This window comes from Stegastes partitus, unplaced genomic scaffold, assembly GCF_000690725.1.
Source record: "Stegastes partitus isolate 25-593 unplaced genomic scaffold, Stegastes_partitus-1.0.2 Scaffold1130, whole genome shotgun sequence".
Taxonomy (NCBI): domain Eukaryota; kingdom Metazoa; phylum Chordata; class Actinopteri; family Pomacentridae; genus Stegastes; species Stegastes partitus.
Genome location: NW_007578861.1, coordinates 148,216 through 161,832, shown reverse-complemented (window position 1 = coordinate 161,832; position 13,617 = coordinate 148,216). Strand labels below are relative to the sequence as shown.

At 42.7% G+C, this 13,617-nt stretch overlaps 2 protein-coding genes across 2 annotated transcripts in view; one reads left to right on the top strand and one right to left on the bottom strand.

The window, feature by feature from the left end:
* ntf4 (neurotrophin 4) overlaps positions 1 to 3,802 on the top strand; it is an 8,628-nt gene extending 4,826 nt beyond the window's left edge. Inside the window, exon 2 of the mRNA XM_008296466.1 lies at positions 1,663 to 3,802. Within this exon, the coding sequence (XP_008294688.1) occupies positions 1,682 to 3,064 (1,383 nt within the window). The 5' untranslated portion in view covers positions 1,663 to 1,681 and the 3' untranslated portion in view covers positions 3,065 to 3,802. The remainder of the gene's footprint in view (positions 1 to 1,662) is intronic.
* A 2,962-nt stretch (positions 3,803 to 6,764) lies between these two features.
* The window catches only part of LOC103368186 (liprin-alpha-3-like), a 36,039-nt gene continuing 29,186 nt past the window's right edge, over positions 6,765 to 13,617 (bottom strand). Inside the window, exons 23-29 of the mRNA XM_008296465.1 lie at positions 12,722 to 12,897; positions 12,376 to 12,473; positions 10,578 to 10,753; positions 8,473 to 8,541; positions 8,209 to 8,375; positions 7,596 to 7,653; positions 6,765 to 7,314 (exon numbers count right to left, since the gene is read on the bottom strand). Coding sequence (XP_008294687.1) covers positions 7,605 to 7,653; positions 8,209 to 8,375; positions 8,473 to 8,541; positions 10,578 to 10,753; positions 12,376 to 12,473; positions 12,722 to 12,897 — 735 coding nt within the window. The 3' untranslated portion in view covers positions 6,765 to 7,314; positions 7,596 to 7,604. The remainder of the gene's footprint in view (positions 7,315 to 7,595; positions 7,654 to 8,208; positions 8,376 to 8,472; positions 8,542 to 10,577; positions 10,754 to 12,375; positions 12,474 to 12,721; positions 12,898 to 13,617) is intronic.

The window sequence follows — 13,617 nt, the reverse complement described above, 5'->3', positions numbered from 1 at the left end:
ACATACTAAAGTTAATTTACTAATTACATTTTTAACTTGTTTCCTATATTTGTCTTCTATTTGTTCCGTGTAGACACAGGCTGCAGTTTAGCCAAGTAGTTCCTGAATTTTTGTCAAGTCACTGTTGGTCACAGCTGAGTCACTCGTTGCGTCACTCGTTGCGTCAATCGTTGCGTCAATCGTTGAATCACAGTTGCGGCGAGAAGCTTTTTTTTTTTCCTACAGAATTTGGTTTCTACAAATGGTTTATTTTGAAAAACACTTTTAAATGAGACATGGAAAAAGTCATTTTCCTGAAATATCAAGATGTTCTTTTTAGATTTTGTTAACTGGTTAAGGATGGTCGGAAAACTGAAAATCCAAAGATTCTTTCTGTTTTCACAGCCTCTGGCTTTGATAAATGGTGTAATTAACCTTTTTTTAAATTTCTATTTTTTAAAGAAAACGTGCCTTTCAAACACGTCGCTCAGTTTTTGGGGTTTGAGTGGTTATCCCATTGGGGCCGCAGATAACATGTAGTTTAGGCTCCAAAACAAAACGTAATTAGCAGGTTGTTTTTGCATTTAATCAACTAAATCTTTGGTCTGTAGAAAATCAAAAAATAATGTTGGTCCAATTGCAGAAGAACATTTTAAAATATCGCCTTTAGTCCGTGCTTCAATTCAAATCCCAATCAAACTACTCATACAGCACTTATCAAACAAATCAGACACATTTAAACAGCTTTACAAGAAAACAGTTCGTACAATTGTTTATCAAATAGTTCTGCAGATCAGCTAATCAAAAACTGATCAAACGCTGCAGCTCTAAAATACACTTTCATAGCATTTTAATGACACACTGTGCTGCCTCTGACAATCTAAATCTCTCTCCTGCTTTTGCAAACCTCCTGTTTCGTTACTCGACCTCCTAAAGGAATTATTCAGTATTTGTTCCATATTTTTGCTGCACAAAAGCACCACTAATCTTTTTTGTGATTACAAGCAGCACAGAGTTTAGATAATGCAGGTTATGGCAGGCAGGACGTTTACAATAGTGCTCACTCTGTCTCTAAATCTCTCCCAGTCAAAGGCAGCAGATGTAGAGTATTATATCAGGGTCAGCCAAACAAATTCCCCCACAGCCCAGGTGGGATCAGGTAAAGACTGTTCTGCTACGCTGGCGCGCTTTCTTGTATTGAGTGTGTTGTGACAAGTAGATGTGTTTAATGCAGAGAGAATCTTGAATCTTAGAAAAGCTTTTAACAACAGAATGGAAAAAAAGAAAGAAAAGAAATCGCGGTCTTAGAGGTTGAAGGGGGCGGCTTGTTTTCTCGGGTTGCAGATGTCTTTTTAATCCATTTCCTTTGGCTGTAAAGTTTCTAACTTGCGCACATACCAGGTTGTCAGTGTCTCCCTATGAAGGTCAGCTCTCCACCATCGGCTGCATTTGTAGCTGAACTCCACACGAGGAAACACAGGGCGACTTTCCTCCTCTTGGTCCTGTTTTTCCACAAGTTCTGCCAAGATTTTAAAGCCATACCTCAGCAGTTAAAGCTCCATAAAGCTGCAGGCCACCAGTAAAACCTCTCATTTTACATTTTAATTGGTTTAACTGTATAAGCCGCAATTGTGTAAAATAACGCCGCGTCTCTCTTCCTCTGTGTCTGTTTTCAAACACCAGCTGATACGTCTTGGGAGTGATGCACTGGCTTCCCCTGGTTGCCATGGTGATCGCCTCGGCCCTGCCCTTCCCTCACAACCCCGTGTCCAGGATTGCTGCCGCGACCACACAGCCTGGCTTCGACAAGCGCAGAGAGCACCGTCAGGACGCAGCGGCTCCCCTCGTGGACTACAGCTTCAATGGAAGTGCCTCGCAATTGGACTACAACATGGCTGCCGCTCTCAGCCGACACGCCAGCAGACAGGACCCCCAGAACCCCGAGGATTTTGTGAAACCCTCCACGCGCGAAGAGACTTCCACGTTCAGAGTGGAGCATCACAGAACCTACCAGTCACATAGCAACTCAGGCAGGGATGGTAAGAGCAGTTTGGATGTTCCCGCAGGAGGAGGAACACTCAGGACCGAGGATATATCTGAGGATAATTCTCTACCAAAGGACTACAAAGCTGACAGCATCAGCAGGCAAGATCACTCCAGTTTTGTGGACTTTGCCAAGAAGGAGAATGTTCAGGACTCCACAGACAGAACGCTGCAGGTTTCTGCAGTGGGAAACCATGATGCTGTCACACCTGCTGCTGCACTGAAGGTTCAGAGAGCGCCGACTGCTCCGGCACAGCAGCCCGGAGACGCACCGGACAGCCAGCGGACACCGGGAGGAGGTCCGACTGAGGAGAGCTTGGAGGCAGGGCTGGGTCTGGATGCTTTCAGAGAAGGAGATGAGATGTTTCTGGACACTCACCCTCGAGTCCTGTTCTCGCCCTCCCCGTCGCCTCCGGAACACCCGCCTCTTCTGCTCATGCTGGAGAATGGCCTGCTGGAGGAGGAGGACGTGGACGGCGAGGACCAGGAGGACACGGACGGACGCATCGAGGGTCACGGCGACCGCGCCCTCGACAAGAGCATGACGCCGAGCTGGGCAGAGGTCGTCCGGCCCGTCAAAAGGGACAAACGCTCGCACTTGATCGACAGACGGAGAGGGGAGAAGTCTGTGTGCGAGTCGGAGAGCGTTTGGGTGACCGACAAGAAGACCGCCATCGACTCCTATGGAAAAACGGTCACCATCTTGCAGGAAATCCAGACTCAGACTGGACCGCTCAAACAGTACTTCTTTGAGACTCGCTGCCGCCAGGCCGAGCAGCCAAGCGACAGGTCGAAGGGCGCTTCTTCGGCGAGATCCACGGGGACAGGCGTGGCCGGGGCCGGCTGCCTGGGCGTGGATAAGAAACAGTGGAAGAGCGAGTGCAAAGCCAAGGAGTCGTTCGTGCGGGCGCTCACCAAAGATGAAAACAACAGAACCGGATGGAGGTGGATCCGGATCGACTCGTCCTGCGTCTGTGTGCTGCTGTCCAGAGCGAACCAGCCGATGGGGAGGGAGGTCCTGATGGGGAGGGGGAGAGGCTGAAAGAGGGAGAAGGAGAGATGGCAGGAAGTAGAAAGTGACACAGAGCAGAGCAGCTGTGACATCCTTCTGTGTGCACTTTCCCTCTCCCTGCATTAAGCCACTCTTTTTCCATCGCTGCCTCCCTCTACCACTGACTTTTAAAACAAAAAAAACGAGAAGACCTCAATACTAGATCTTAGGGAAAAATGTCATATATAGAGATTTGACTTTTAAGAAGTACTGTTTTTGTATGATTTATCTTTCATAATCTAAGTTATTTTTGGTTAGTATGTAAGCATGTGTATGTCTTTGATATTAATATATTCCTTTATATATATGTGTACAATATGACACCAGTATACCTTTATGTATGAAGCTATGTATATCTGTGTGTATTTATAGAAGAAGTCTTCGTGGAGTAGTAGGTCTCTCCAGTGTCTGATGATAATTCCAGCCTCTGGGCCGCTCGGCTTGTAAGAGGAAGCAGCGCCACCTACTGAGGCTTCATTTTACTGCTCCGAACTCCTGTGGATTACAACGAATGCTTACAAACAGCATGGGCACATTTTAGCACAGTCAAGCCGATGATTTGCTGCAGGATACATCTGTGTCTGTGGGACTTGTTAAATGTGGTTCATGAATGTAAAAACTATGCGGTTTGTAAATTATACGAATGACACCTAAACAAGGTAATTATACCATCTGCTGGTTTGTTCAGTTGGCCTGCCAAACATGGTAATAAAGGATCTTTGTACTCAGTGTTCTCTCACAACTTAACTCATGTAGATGCGGAAGTGAATTCCAAAAGCGCTATGCTGTTCATCATGAGTCAGAAATTTCATTTTGCGGTTTCAAGACGCTGTCAGAGGTGGAAGAACGATCGAGATCAAAGCCAGAGATCTAAACATCCTCCATCATAAGCAAAGGTTCTGCAAATTTTGTTTGTAAAAAAATACAATATTTGCATTGAATCATAAACTAACAAACTTGTAATATTATTCAGTGCTGTGCTTCTAAGTTGTACTTAGGAACAATACTTGAGTAAAGTATGATTAATAAGTAAAAAGTAAAACGGGGAAAGTTTGCGATGATCAGCAGATCCACCTGGATCGCTTTATTTTTTTTTTTTCTCTTTTACATCACCATTTTCATTATCATCATCATCATTACTCTTTATTTTCCAGATGATATTTTCAATTTGTATTACTATCACTTTAATCATGGAAATCTGTTAAATCATTGCACAATTTGTTCTCAAAATGTACACATACAGTAGCGTATTTGAATGACCATTTTCCATATTTACTTTTAAAACTAGTTCAAATGAAGTCGAGAAGGAACGGAACATGTACATACATTTGTCCAATACATACCTAAAGAAAATAAATAGTTATCGTAAAAAATCAAAAATACAACTGAAAAAAATACACACATTTTACAAATTGATCCCCAGGCTCCCCTCCCCTGTAGGTTTATCATACAGATATATATTTTTTTAACGACACCTCATATCATCTTCACTACCAAAAAAATGTTTTTAGGTCATTGTCGTTTATTTGACATGCATCGTAAACACAGAGGCTAAAGGTTTTTGTTTCCTGGACGTCCTCGGGCTTGGCCTCCCCTCCTGTCTCTCTCTGGTCTCACCCCTCCCTCCCACAAAGAGAGCTCTTAGTTTCTGTTATGGCTTGTGTGTGCAGTAAAATGACCGGCTTCTGTCCATCCTTTTTTTTTTTTTTCCGTCTTGTTTTTTCTCGCCTCCTTTTGAGTTGCTGTTTGGTCTCTCTGTCGCCTCTCCCATCATCACGATTACCGCAGACCCTGAGCTGATGATTACAAGTCATAAAACTCCCGATATGACATTGTGGAGGTCCAGTGAGGAGTCTGACCTCAGTAACAAACCTTCCTTCGTGTATTTATAAACCCGGGTACCACTTTTTAGTCAGACATCCCTAATACGGGGCTTTTAGTTTGCAATTAATGGCATTTTTATTGTTCAGCTGAACTTTTAGGCTTACAAAATTGTGAAAATCCATTTTTTTCTAGTGTGTATTCTGTCCTTGAATAATTTTCTTTCTATTTTGCTCTTTAATTCACAGAAACATGTTTATTTATTAGCATTTTTAACTCCACATATCCTGTATTGCTGCAGTGCAAGAACCTTAAACTCCATTTTAGAGCACAGTCTTATTCACACCAAACTACCAAGTCTGTACTTAAAACTCTTCAGAAATTCTCAATATGTTTTTTTTTCCAGTAAATTCCGTAATTTTTTGAGCATTCAATTTATAAAGCTTTGATGGAACAAAGAATGTTTTTTCATAACTTATTAGTAGCTTTTCACCGCTAAATAGACAATATGATATGTAATAAATTGTAATTACAACTATTTAGTATTACTTAGAGCAGTGGTTCCCAACCTGTGGGTCAATACCCCTGGAGGAGTCAGGAGACACTAAGTGGAGGTCATAAAAATTGGAAATAGCATATTTTAGCTGTAGTTGCTGCTAACAATAAAAATAGTCAAATTTAATTGCCTCTGGTGATAGTTGGAGTCAGGGACAGAAAAGTTTAGGAACATCCCGACTCAAGGGTTAAAATCATTCCGTATTTCTGCGTGCATTTTGAAGTATCGCAGTAGAAAAAAGTCAATGGAAATGTAGTTTGTAGCAAATGTTGCAAAAAACAAACAGAAAAAAAAGGTTTTGAGTTGGTTTTTTGCATTTTTTTGGAAGTTAATGCTTCATTGGAGATGAAAAGACCTTTTCGGAATAAGTTCTGACATAGTGAACATTTATTTTTTACAACTTTTTAGCTGTTTCTATGTCTTAGTTTTTTTCATCTCCGAATAGCATGAAATTAACCGAGACCAGCTGACATGAAAGAAACTCTGCAGACTGAAAACAATTCCTCAAGACTTTTATCAATGTTTTTTCTCATAGGTGGTATGTTACTTGTTTCTTCAACTTTGAGATTTATTTAGTGGCTTCTTCTACTGTGTTTATTACAGCTAATGTAGCCTACACTGCCACCTTCTGACAATACTAAGCGTTCACTCTAAAGCGCTTAACAAGCTTCAATGCCATTTTCTTTGTTAACTAATTTTTTTGCAACATTTCAAAAGCTAGCTTTACTTTAGCTTTACAGTTATATTGAAACACAGCTAAGCTTCTTTCAGTGAGCCCTCCCATCTCAACACTCGAATGTAATGCAGGATCTCTGTTAAAAAGTCTCGAGCCAGGGATGAGGTAACCACAGAACTGTTTGGACAGGTTGAGTGTCGTGATTACAGTTAAGTGCCCCTTTAACTTCAATAAAGCCAGAACTTATAAACCCTTGGTAATGAGCGCCTTCTTAGAAAGTGGTACCAACACTAACCTAATTGACGTCCTGCCACCACCGACATCATGAAGTCATCGAACACAATGCCTCCGTGGCCTTCCTCCGCCTCCATCCCATCCAGCTCGCCGCTTTGATCTCCATAATGGGCTCCTTTCAAAAGAGATTACTCAGACTATCGGCTTTCAAGGTGCCAGCAGACAAAGCGTGAGGAGGGTCCCTCTGATGTGGCCGGAGCTGAATTCAGATGTTTTACAACACCACCCCGACCAATTGGGGACACTTAGACGCCCCTGACAGGCCCATAGAGGCCGACAGTGGAGCCACAATGGCTGACACTGGACACCGGCCGACTCTTCATCAGGAAGGAGAACACCGGTGTTGTTTATGACACGTCTATCTAACCATTCCACCCCTCCCAAAACATCCTTCCCGGTTTTAAAATCTTTACGGTGAGGTTAACTTCTGCCCCGGCCCTCGTTAAAAACACCTGCTGCCGAGCAGAAGTCGTAAGGCGACATGTTGATCTGTTTTTCGAACTGTAAGACAATAAATGGCAGCGAGTGGTTTCCTCTGAAGGGAGGAAAATGAGCCCTGATATTGCCAACTCTGCCGACTGTGTGCAGACAGGAATGAAAAGAGGTGAAACCTGCACCGAAGTGACCAACGCCGGCGTTTTCCTTTGAATTCACAGAGAGGAAGAGCAAAGACAGGAGGAGAGAGGCGGAGAGAGAAAACAGCAGTCAACCTTCCCACTGATCTGGTCGGAAAATACATTCATACGTTCTTAATTTTCCCCCTTTCATTCCTTCGCTTCTGTTATTGCAGAATGGTCAGACTGATAGATTTATTTTTAAGTTAAATGGATATATTCATTGCTTCTTTCTCCGCGGATGAGCGAGAGGGTCCTCTAGTCCAATCCAGTCGGCGCCCTGAGGAGAGAAACAACGTTATTGCCACGTCACTGCTTCCGTGGCCTTGATTCAACTCTGCTTAAATCCCCACTAACCAAACCAACCACTTAAAGACCTTAGGGGAAAACTACTAAAATCCCAGGCTTAAACCAATCCGCTACGACAAACAAATGCATAAAACAAGGTTCAAAGAGATGTGCTTGACACATGTGCAAGCCATCTCCGACGCTTGAGAGAAACTGTTTGTCTCAGATGAAACTCTGCAAGGATGAGACAGTTTTAATTAAAGCGGTTCTCACCTCAGCCCCTCAACAGGAGTACGTCCTCACTGAGGCAGATTCACCCCGGGCACCAGAGCTGGCTGTGAAGCAGACCGAGAGACAAACACAGACGGGGTTATTATCGTACCTGCAGCGTCTTAAACGGCACTGACCTTCCAGAGGCATTGCTATTATGAAGTGGAATGAGGGATAATCGTCTTCCTCTGTACTTTGAAGCGTCTGTTCCTTGTTATTGTCAGTTCCTCCGTTAAAGGAAACAGAAAATTCCACTGGCAAACTAATAGCAGAGTAGCATGAAAGCAACCAACTGCTCCGTGCATGCGATTGTGGCTTTGCATTGGCAGCGTCTTATATAACATCTGCTGGCTGAAGACAAATGCTTCTGTTTGAGGCACAGTCCCAAGAATTAAAAGACGTAAACACACGACTCACTTGTGAAGAGAGCCGCTGCACCTGATCGCAGCTCGCGACCTTTTGCTCCGATTCCTGACGTGCTCTTCATGTGAAGCAACGCCATATAGAGTAACAGGTTTTCACACATCGTCTAAATTGAGAAGCGCCTCGAGGGGCTCGCAGGGGCTGAACAAACGCGAATATGAGAGCGGGAGGTGTCAGAGGTCGCGGCTCCTACTCACCGTCACTCTGGACCTTTCTCAGGGTAACGGAGGGCGTGGAGATGGCTGAGGCACGGAAGTTAGCAGGCAGCGTCTCGGCGGAGTCAGAGGTCACGCCCCGAAGGTCCTTCTCCCTAAACATCTTCCTCCAGGAGGGCGAGCGGGTGAACGTCTTAGTTCCATCCTGCCAGACACGATGGACAGAGTGTGTGAACCAAAAGATGGCCGCTCGTGCAAACCTCAAACTTGTTTATTTTTCTCAAAAAGATGAGCAGGCTGACCTCATCAGGCCGTCTCTCTGTTCCCATGGAGATGAGGGAGTTGTATTCTTGCTCCAGGAGCTGTCTGGCCTGCAGGACAGAGGTGATGCAGAGCTTTAAGATTGGTTTGGACACATTTTCAAGATGACTCTGTGGTGATGGCATTCATTAGTTCTTGTTTTAATATCACGCCTGCTTAAGCCCTCTGAACCCTAAGCAATTTCTGGCTGTTTTTTTTTGTTGTTTTTTTTTTTGCTCCTGTTACATTTTTACTCACTCTGGGCTCATTTTTCACTGCAATATAAAGTCCTGCACTTCTATGGAAACAGCACAACAATTGCTAGAAGTAGAAAGATCTCAAAAATGTTCTTAAGTGCAGTATCATTATTCATTTTACAAAATCTGAATAAACTGAAATCAACATGCACTACATTTTTCCTGGTGTCAATAGTTGTTACCATCACTAGAAAATAATATGGTGGATCTACATACTACTGGTATTTATTTCTAATTTGATTCTGTACTTGTTGCCTATCTGCTATGGGTAAACACTGCCTGCAGTTCAACCCAGTTGAAAAGTTCCTCACTTTTTTTCACATCACTACTGAGCATAGCTGAGTCACAAATGGCGTAATGGATGCAAAGAGGAATGCTGAATGATTTATTTTATTTTTACAGAATCTAGTTCTTTAAAATGGTTTATTTTTGGCAGATTTCTCATCATGGGTTAAGGTGAAATATCATCGATTTAAGCTTAATTTTGGTTAAGTTTTAAGGTAACATGTCTTTTCCCTTAAAATCCACCAGTACGTTTTGGGGTTCCAAAGGTTTAAATCCATGTTGTTTTTTCTGTTAAGGGTTGCCGGGGTTTTCAAACCATTATTACAGAAAGCAGACAGATGACATGAAATGATGGAGATGCAACAAAGGTTCCCAACAAAGGTTGGACTTTCATGGCTGAAATCAAAACCCCTGCATTTTTACTTTGAACGCTTTTGTCCACAAAGCAGATTTGGTCCTATTTCTTTCTATCTTAGGAAATAAAACCATTGTATTGATTTAAAAGAAGGGACTTTGGACAATATCCACCTAATATTGTCAATATTATATCAAGTCTTGTCTCTTCACCTGCACAAAATACACCCAAACAGGAAAGCTAGCTCCATTATTTTCCTTTTAGGAGAACTGCGGAGTCAATGTCCTGACTTTCCAAATAGGGCTGCAACTTACAATTACTTTCATTTTCGATCAGTCAGTTACTTGTTTGGTCAATAAAAAGTCAGAAAAAAAGATGACAAATTTCTTTTGGGCAACAACCTACGGATAGTCAGTCTACTGTCGCAAAGAAGGTAAGAAAGAGAAATATTCACATTTATGAAGCTGGAATCAGAGAATTTAAACTTTTTTCCCACAAAAAATAACTCAAATTGACTATTCTATTATCCAAATAGCTGGCGAAGAAATATTAGGTATAAATGTTGTGCAAATCTGCAAGTAGCTCTTTAAAGCCTTGGCCTGACAAAAGCCTGACTATATAGTCAAATTGCAAGATATCGACTAAAGTTGAGTTAAAGTTTTCTGTCAGTCAAAAATGTGTTTTACTTACTGTTGTTTCACTTGGATGTCTGAGCTTTGATACTGGAAAATGTCCGCCTTTATTTGAAATCTCATTTTAAGATCTATTATGTAAATTAGAAAAGTGTGCTGTAGAAACTTGAAACCTTTATGTCAAGAAGACATCTTGCATTCAGCACAAAAGAAAATGAATCGCATATGACAAACAAATTTAGTGAAGTGTTATTATTTAAAGCTGAGTGCTTTCATATGTGGTAAAACTTGCACATGCAGAAGTGTTGTCCTCTCTGTCATTGCAGCTCTGAGCACAGTAAGACCCATAATCGTTTGCAATTATGTGCATATGACAGAGAAAATCATGTTGTGTGTTACATGTTGTGGTTTGGTTATCTATATGTTTGGGTTGGAACAGGAAACGAATCCCCCTTCAGGAGAACACAGACTATCCAATAGGTTACTAGTTAGGATGAATACCAGGTCACTGTGTTTACTATAGAGCCTATTGATGTAGAAAGTGTTTTCATCAGCGACCCTGGCTCCCAGTCCATCACCTGTGTGTTCTGATTTGGGATCTGCAGCAGCAGCGCCAGGTCGGTGTAGTCGAATGTGTCGTCTAAAGCCAGCAGAGCTCCGTGGACGCCGCTCTCACGGAGGTTGTCGGCGTATTCCTTCAGACCGATCGTCTGCACCCAGCACATGACACGTTCGTTGGACCAAACCATCACATCTGGGAGGCAAAAAGGGAAGAAGGTGAAGGGAGGGAAGGAAGGCATCCATCTGCAAACAGTAAGCCCTCTGCTCACTGCTTTTATCAGCTTTCTTAATATTGTATTCACTTCTGGACCCATAAACATGCAGGTCTGCTTAGCTGAGCTGTTAAATCCTGATAAATAGTATTTTATTTTCTGCATTTGGAAGAAACAGGCTAAACTTATCATCACACAAACCAAGAATCCGTTAATCTCCTCAGCTGTATAATTATTCCAAGGATGAAGCCAAGATGGACTGACTGTAAATGCACAACATGTGCATCCCAAAGCACAGCGGATGGAGGGCAGGAGATTTAGGTTTGCTTAATGACTGAACTTGCTGACATTTGTGTAATCATTACCAAACCAAGCTAGAAGGCGGTGTCTCATAATCTCTGCTAAGTAGGATGAGGGGAAAAACAATAACCAATGGGTGGTCCAAACATCTCCCAGGAAGGTGGGAAACAGGAGAAATCAAAGGAAATGTTTGACATTATTAAGGGTTTCTTATTTTATGTCCTTAAGCGAATGTAAGAAAGTAAATTATTTTAATGGTTTATTGAGCATTTTCTGTTCTCCTTTTATGTCTGCTGGCTTTTTAAGAGTTTTGTTACCTACTAATAATGCAATAACTTGTAATAACACCAACTCTGTTTATTTACAATGTCTATTTATATAAATTAATGAGCTCCTCCATTACTACCTTGTAAGCTGAATAGATGATTTATACGACTTTACGCAGATGATGCAATCTTATGGGCAGAGGATACAAAAGTTCAGCTTTAATAGTCTTTCTGTAGATAAAAGTTCTTTGTAAGAATTCGGTCACATTTAAGCTGAAATGTAAGGGTTATATTTGTTAGTAAAAGGTCGCTAATTTCTAATCAGTCTTTTTGGACGGAAAATTCTTTACAAAAAAAAACAAAACATCAGCCGTATTTATAAAATATGTAAAAAAAACTGGAGATTATTGCATCAAAAAGTCAAAAATCGGTATAATAACACACCAAAACATAAAAAAAAGAAACAACTGAAAAATAAAACAATTAAATGTCAAAAAATCTTAAGATTATCACACAGAAACTGCAAAAACCTGAATGTTGTGCACCGAACCATCAAAAACCTGCAAAATTACCGTAAAAAACCTAAATATGACGGCACAAAAATGTCAAAATCTGAATATTAGTTCACCAAACTGTCAAAAACGTGGATATTAATGAACCAAAACTTAAAAAATGCAGACATCAAGGCAACAAATCTTTTCATGTCTGATAAGTGCTTTATCACTGCAACTGCATTTCTGTGTCCTGTATGTCCACATGTTGAGTATTTGCCTGTACGTGACGTAATAAATAATACAATTAATAAAAATGACAAAGTGATAGTAAAATGCAGGATAATGTGCAATGGCTCAATAAAAGCAATAACTGTGAAAATAAGTGACTAATAAGTGAGTCACTGAGGTATACTTTGAACAAGACAACAGCGCAGCATGAATGGACTAATTAGTTGGTTTTACAGGGTCACAGGAGTCAGTGCTGAAACCGTCCCACATGTGGGGCGTGAATGATGAGATAATGGCAGAGAAGCAGGAGGTCACCTTTGTTCTGGTGGGCGCTCTCCTCTCGCCTCCGCTCCAGCTCCTTGCGATCGTAGTTCAGGCGCTTCAGGCACATGATGCCATAATGCAAACTGACCCTGGGAGAGTTCAAAGAACCAGAGAGGGTCAGCGGTGCAAGGCAGGTTAACCTGGGACGTGTTTCCACTCTCACATGTACTCAGAAAGCATTAACAATCCAACACCTTTGACCCTTTGTGAGTCTTGTAAAGAGAGAAGCCTGGAGACACACACCTGAGCCGTTTTCACACCTTCTCATGCCACACAAAGAGTCATCGGTGAAGAGCGCGAACACGAGAGGCGACAACACGTGAGTTTACATCTCTACCTGTGGAAGCTGTCCACCATCTTGAGCTGTCCTCTCAGCTCCTTCTTGGTCAGGTGGTCCAGCATGCGGGCGTCCACCAGGGACTCCATGAAGTAGCTGCGATACTGCGGCAGGCCAAGGCTGGGCAGCCAGTCGTTGCCCACCCACTCGTGATTCATATCGCCGTAGGCCAGTATCTGGAGGGGGACGACAACCGCAGATGATCAACGCTGATTCACGCTTGGCTTGATTTCTGGTGCAAGTCATGAGTCACCGCAGTGACTCTCACCCCGGATGAAAATTACAGACAAATATGTTGTGTTAATTCTGACTTTCAGGACAAAAAAAAAAAAAAAAGTGCAGCTGATCCTCACCTGATCCCAGCTGAACTCCTTCAGCTCCTGCAGCGCCAAGAGAAGAGACAGAGAAAGAGAGAGAGAGAGACGAAGCCGGAGAGAGGAGGATGGTGAGGAGGGAGAGGGAGGCAGGGTGGATGGATGGATGGATGGAGGATGATGGAGGAGAAGCAGCGACAGCAGCAGCAGGAAAAGAGGACAAAAGGGAGGAACAGTGTGTTAGTGAACGGGTAATTAGTTGGAAGCAGTTCACACTGAAACGGCAAACACAGGGAGAGAAGAAGAAGAAGATGCTCGACACTATGGCCTGGGCCCACGACACAGAGAGAGACGAAAAGAAATACAGAGAAGAAGAAGAGGAGGAGGAGGAGGAGGAGGAGGAAGGGGAGAGACTCATCAACGTGATTCAGACCAGACGAAACTGTTCAAGTAAAATAATCAAAACAGGGGGTTTGTCAGACAGAGACGGGGCAGCTGGGCACTAACCGGAGGCTTGGTGGCGGCGTTCAGGGACTCCATCTCCGCGTGGGTCATCCACACGTTACTGGTCGACTGCAAGCA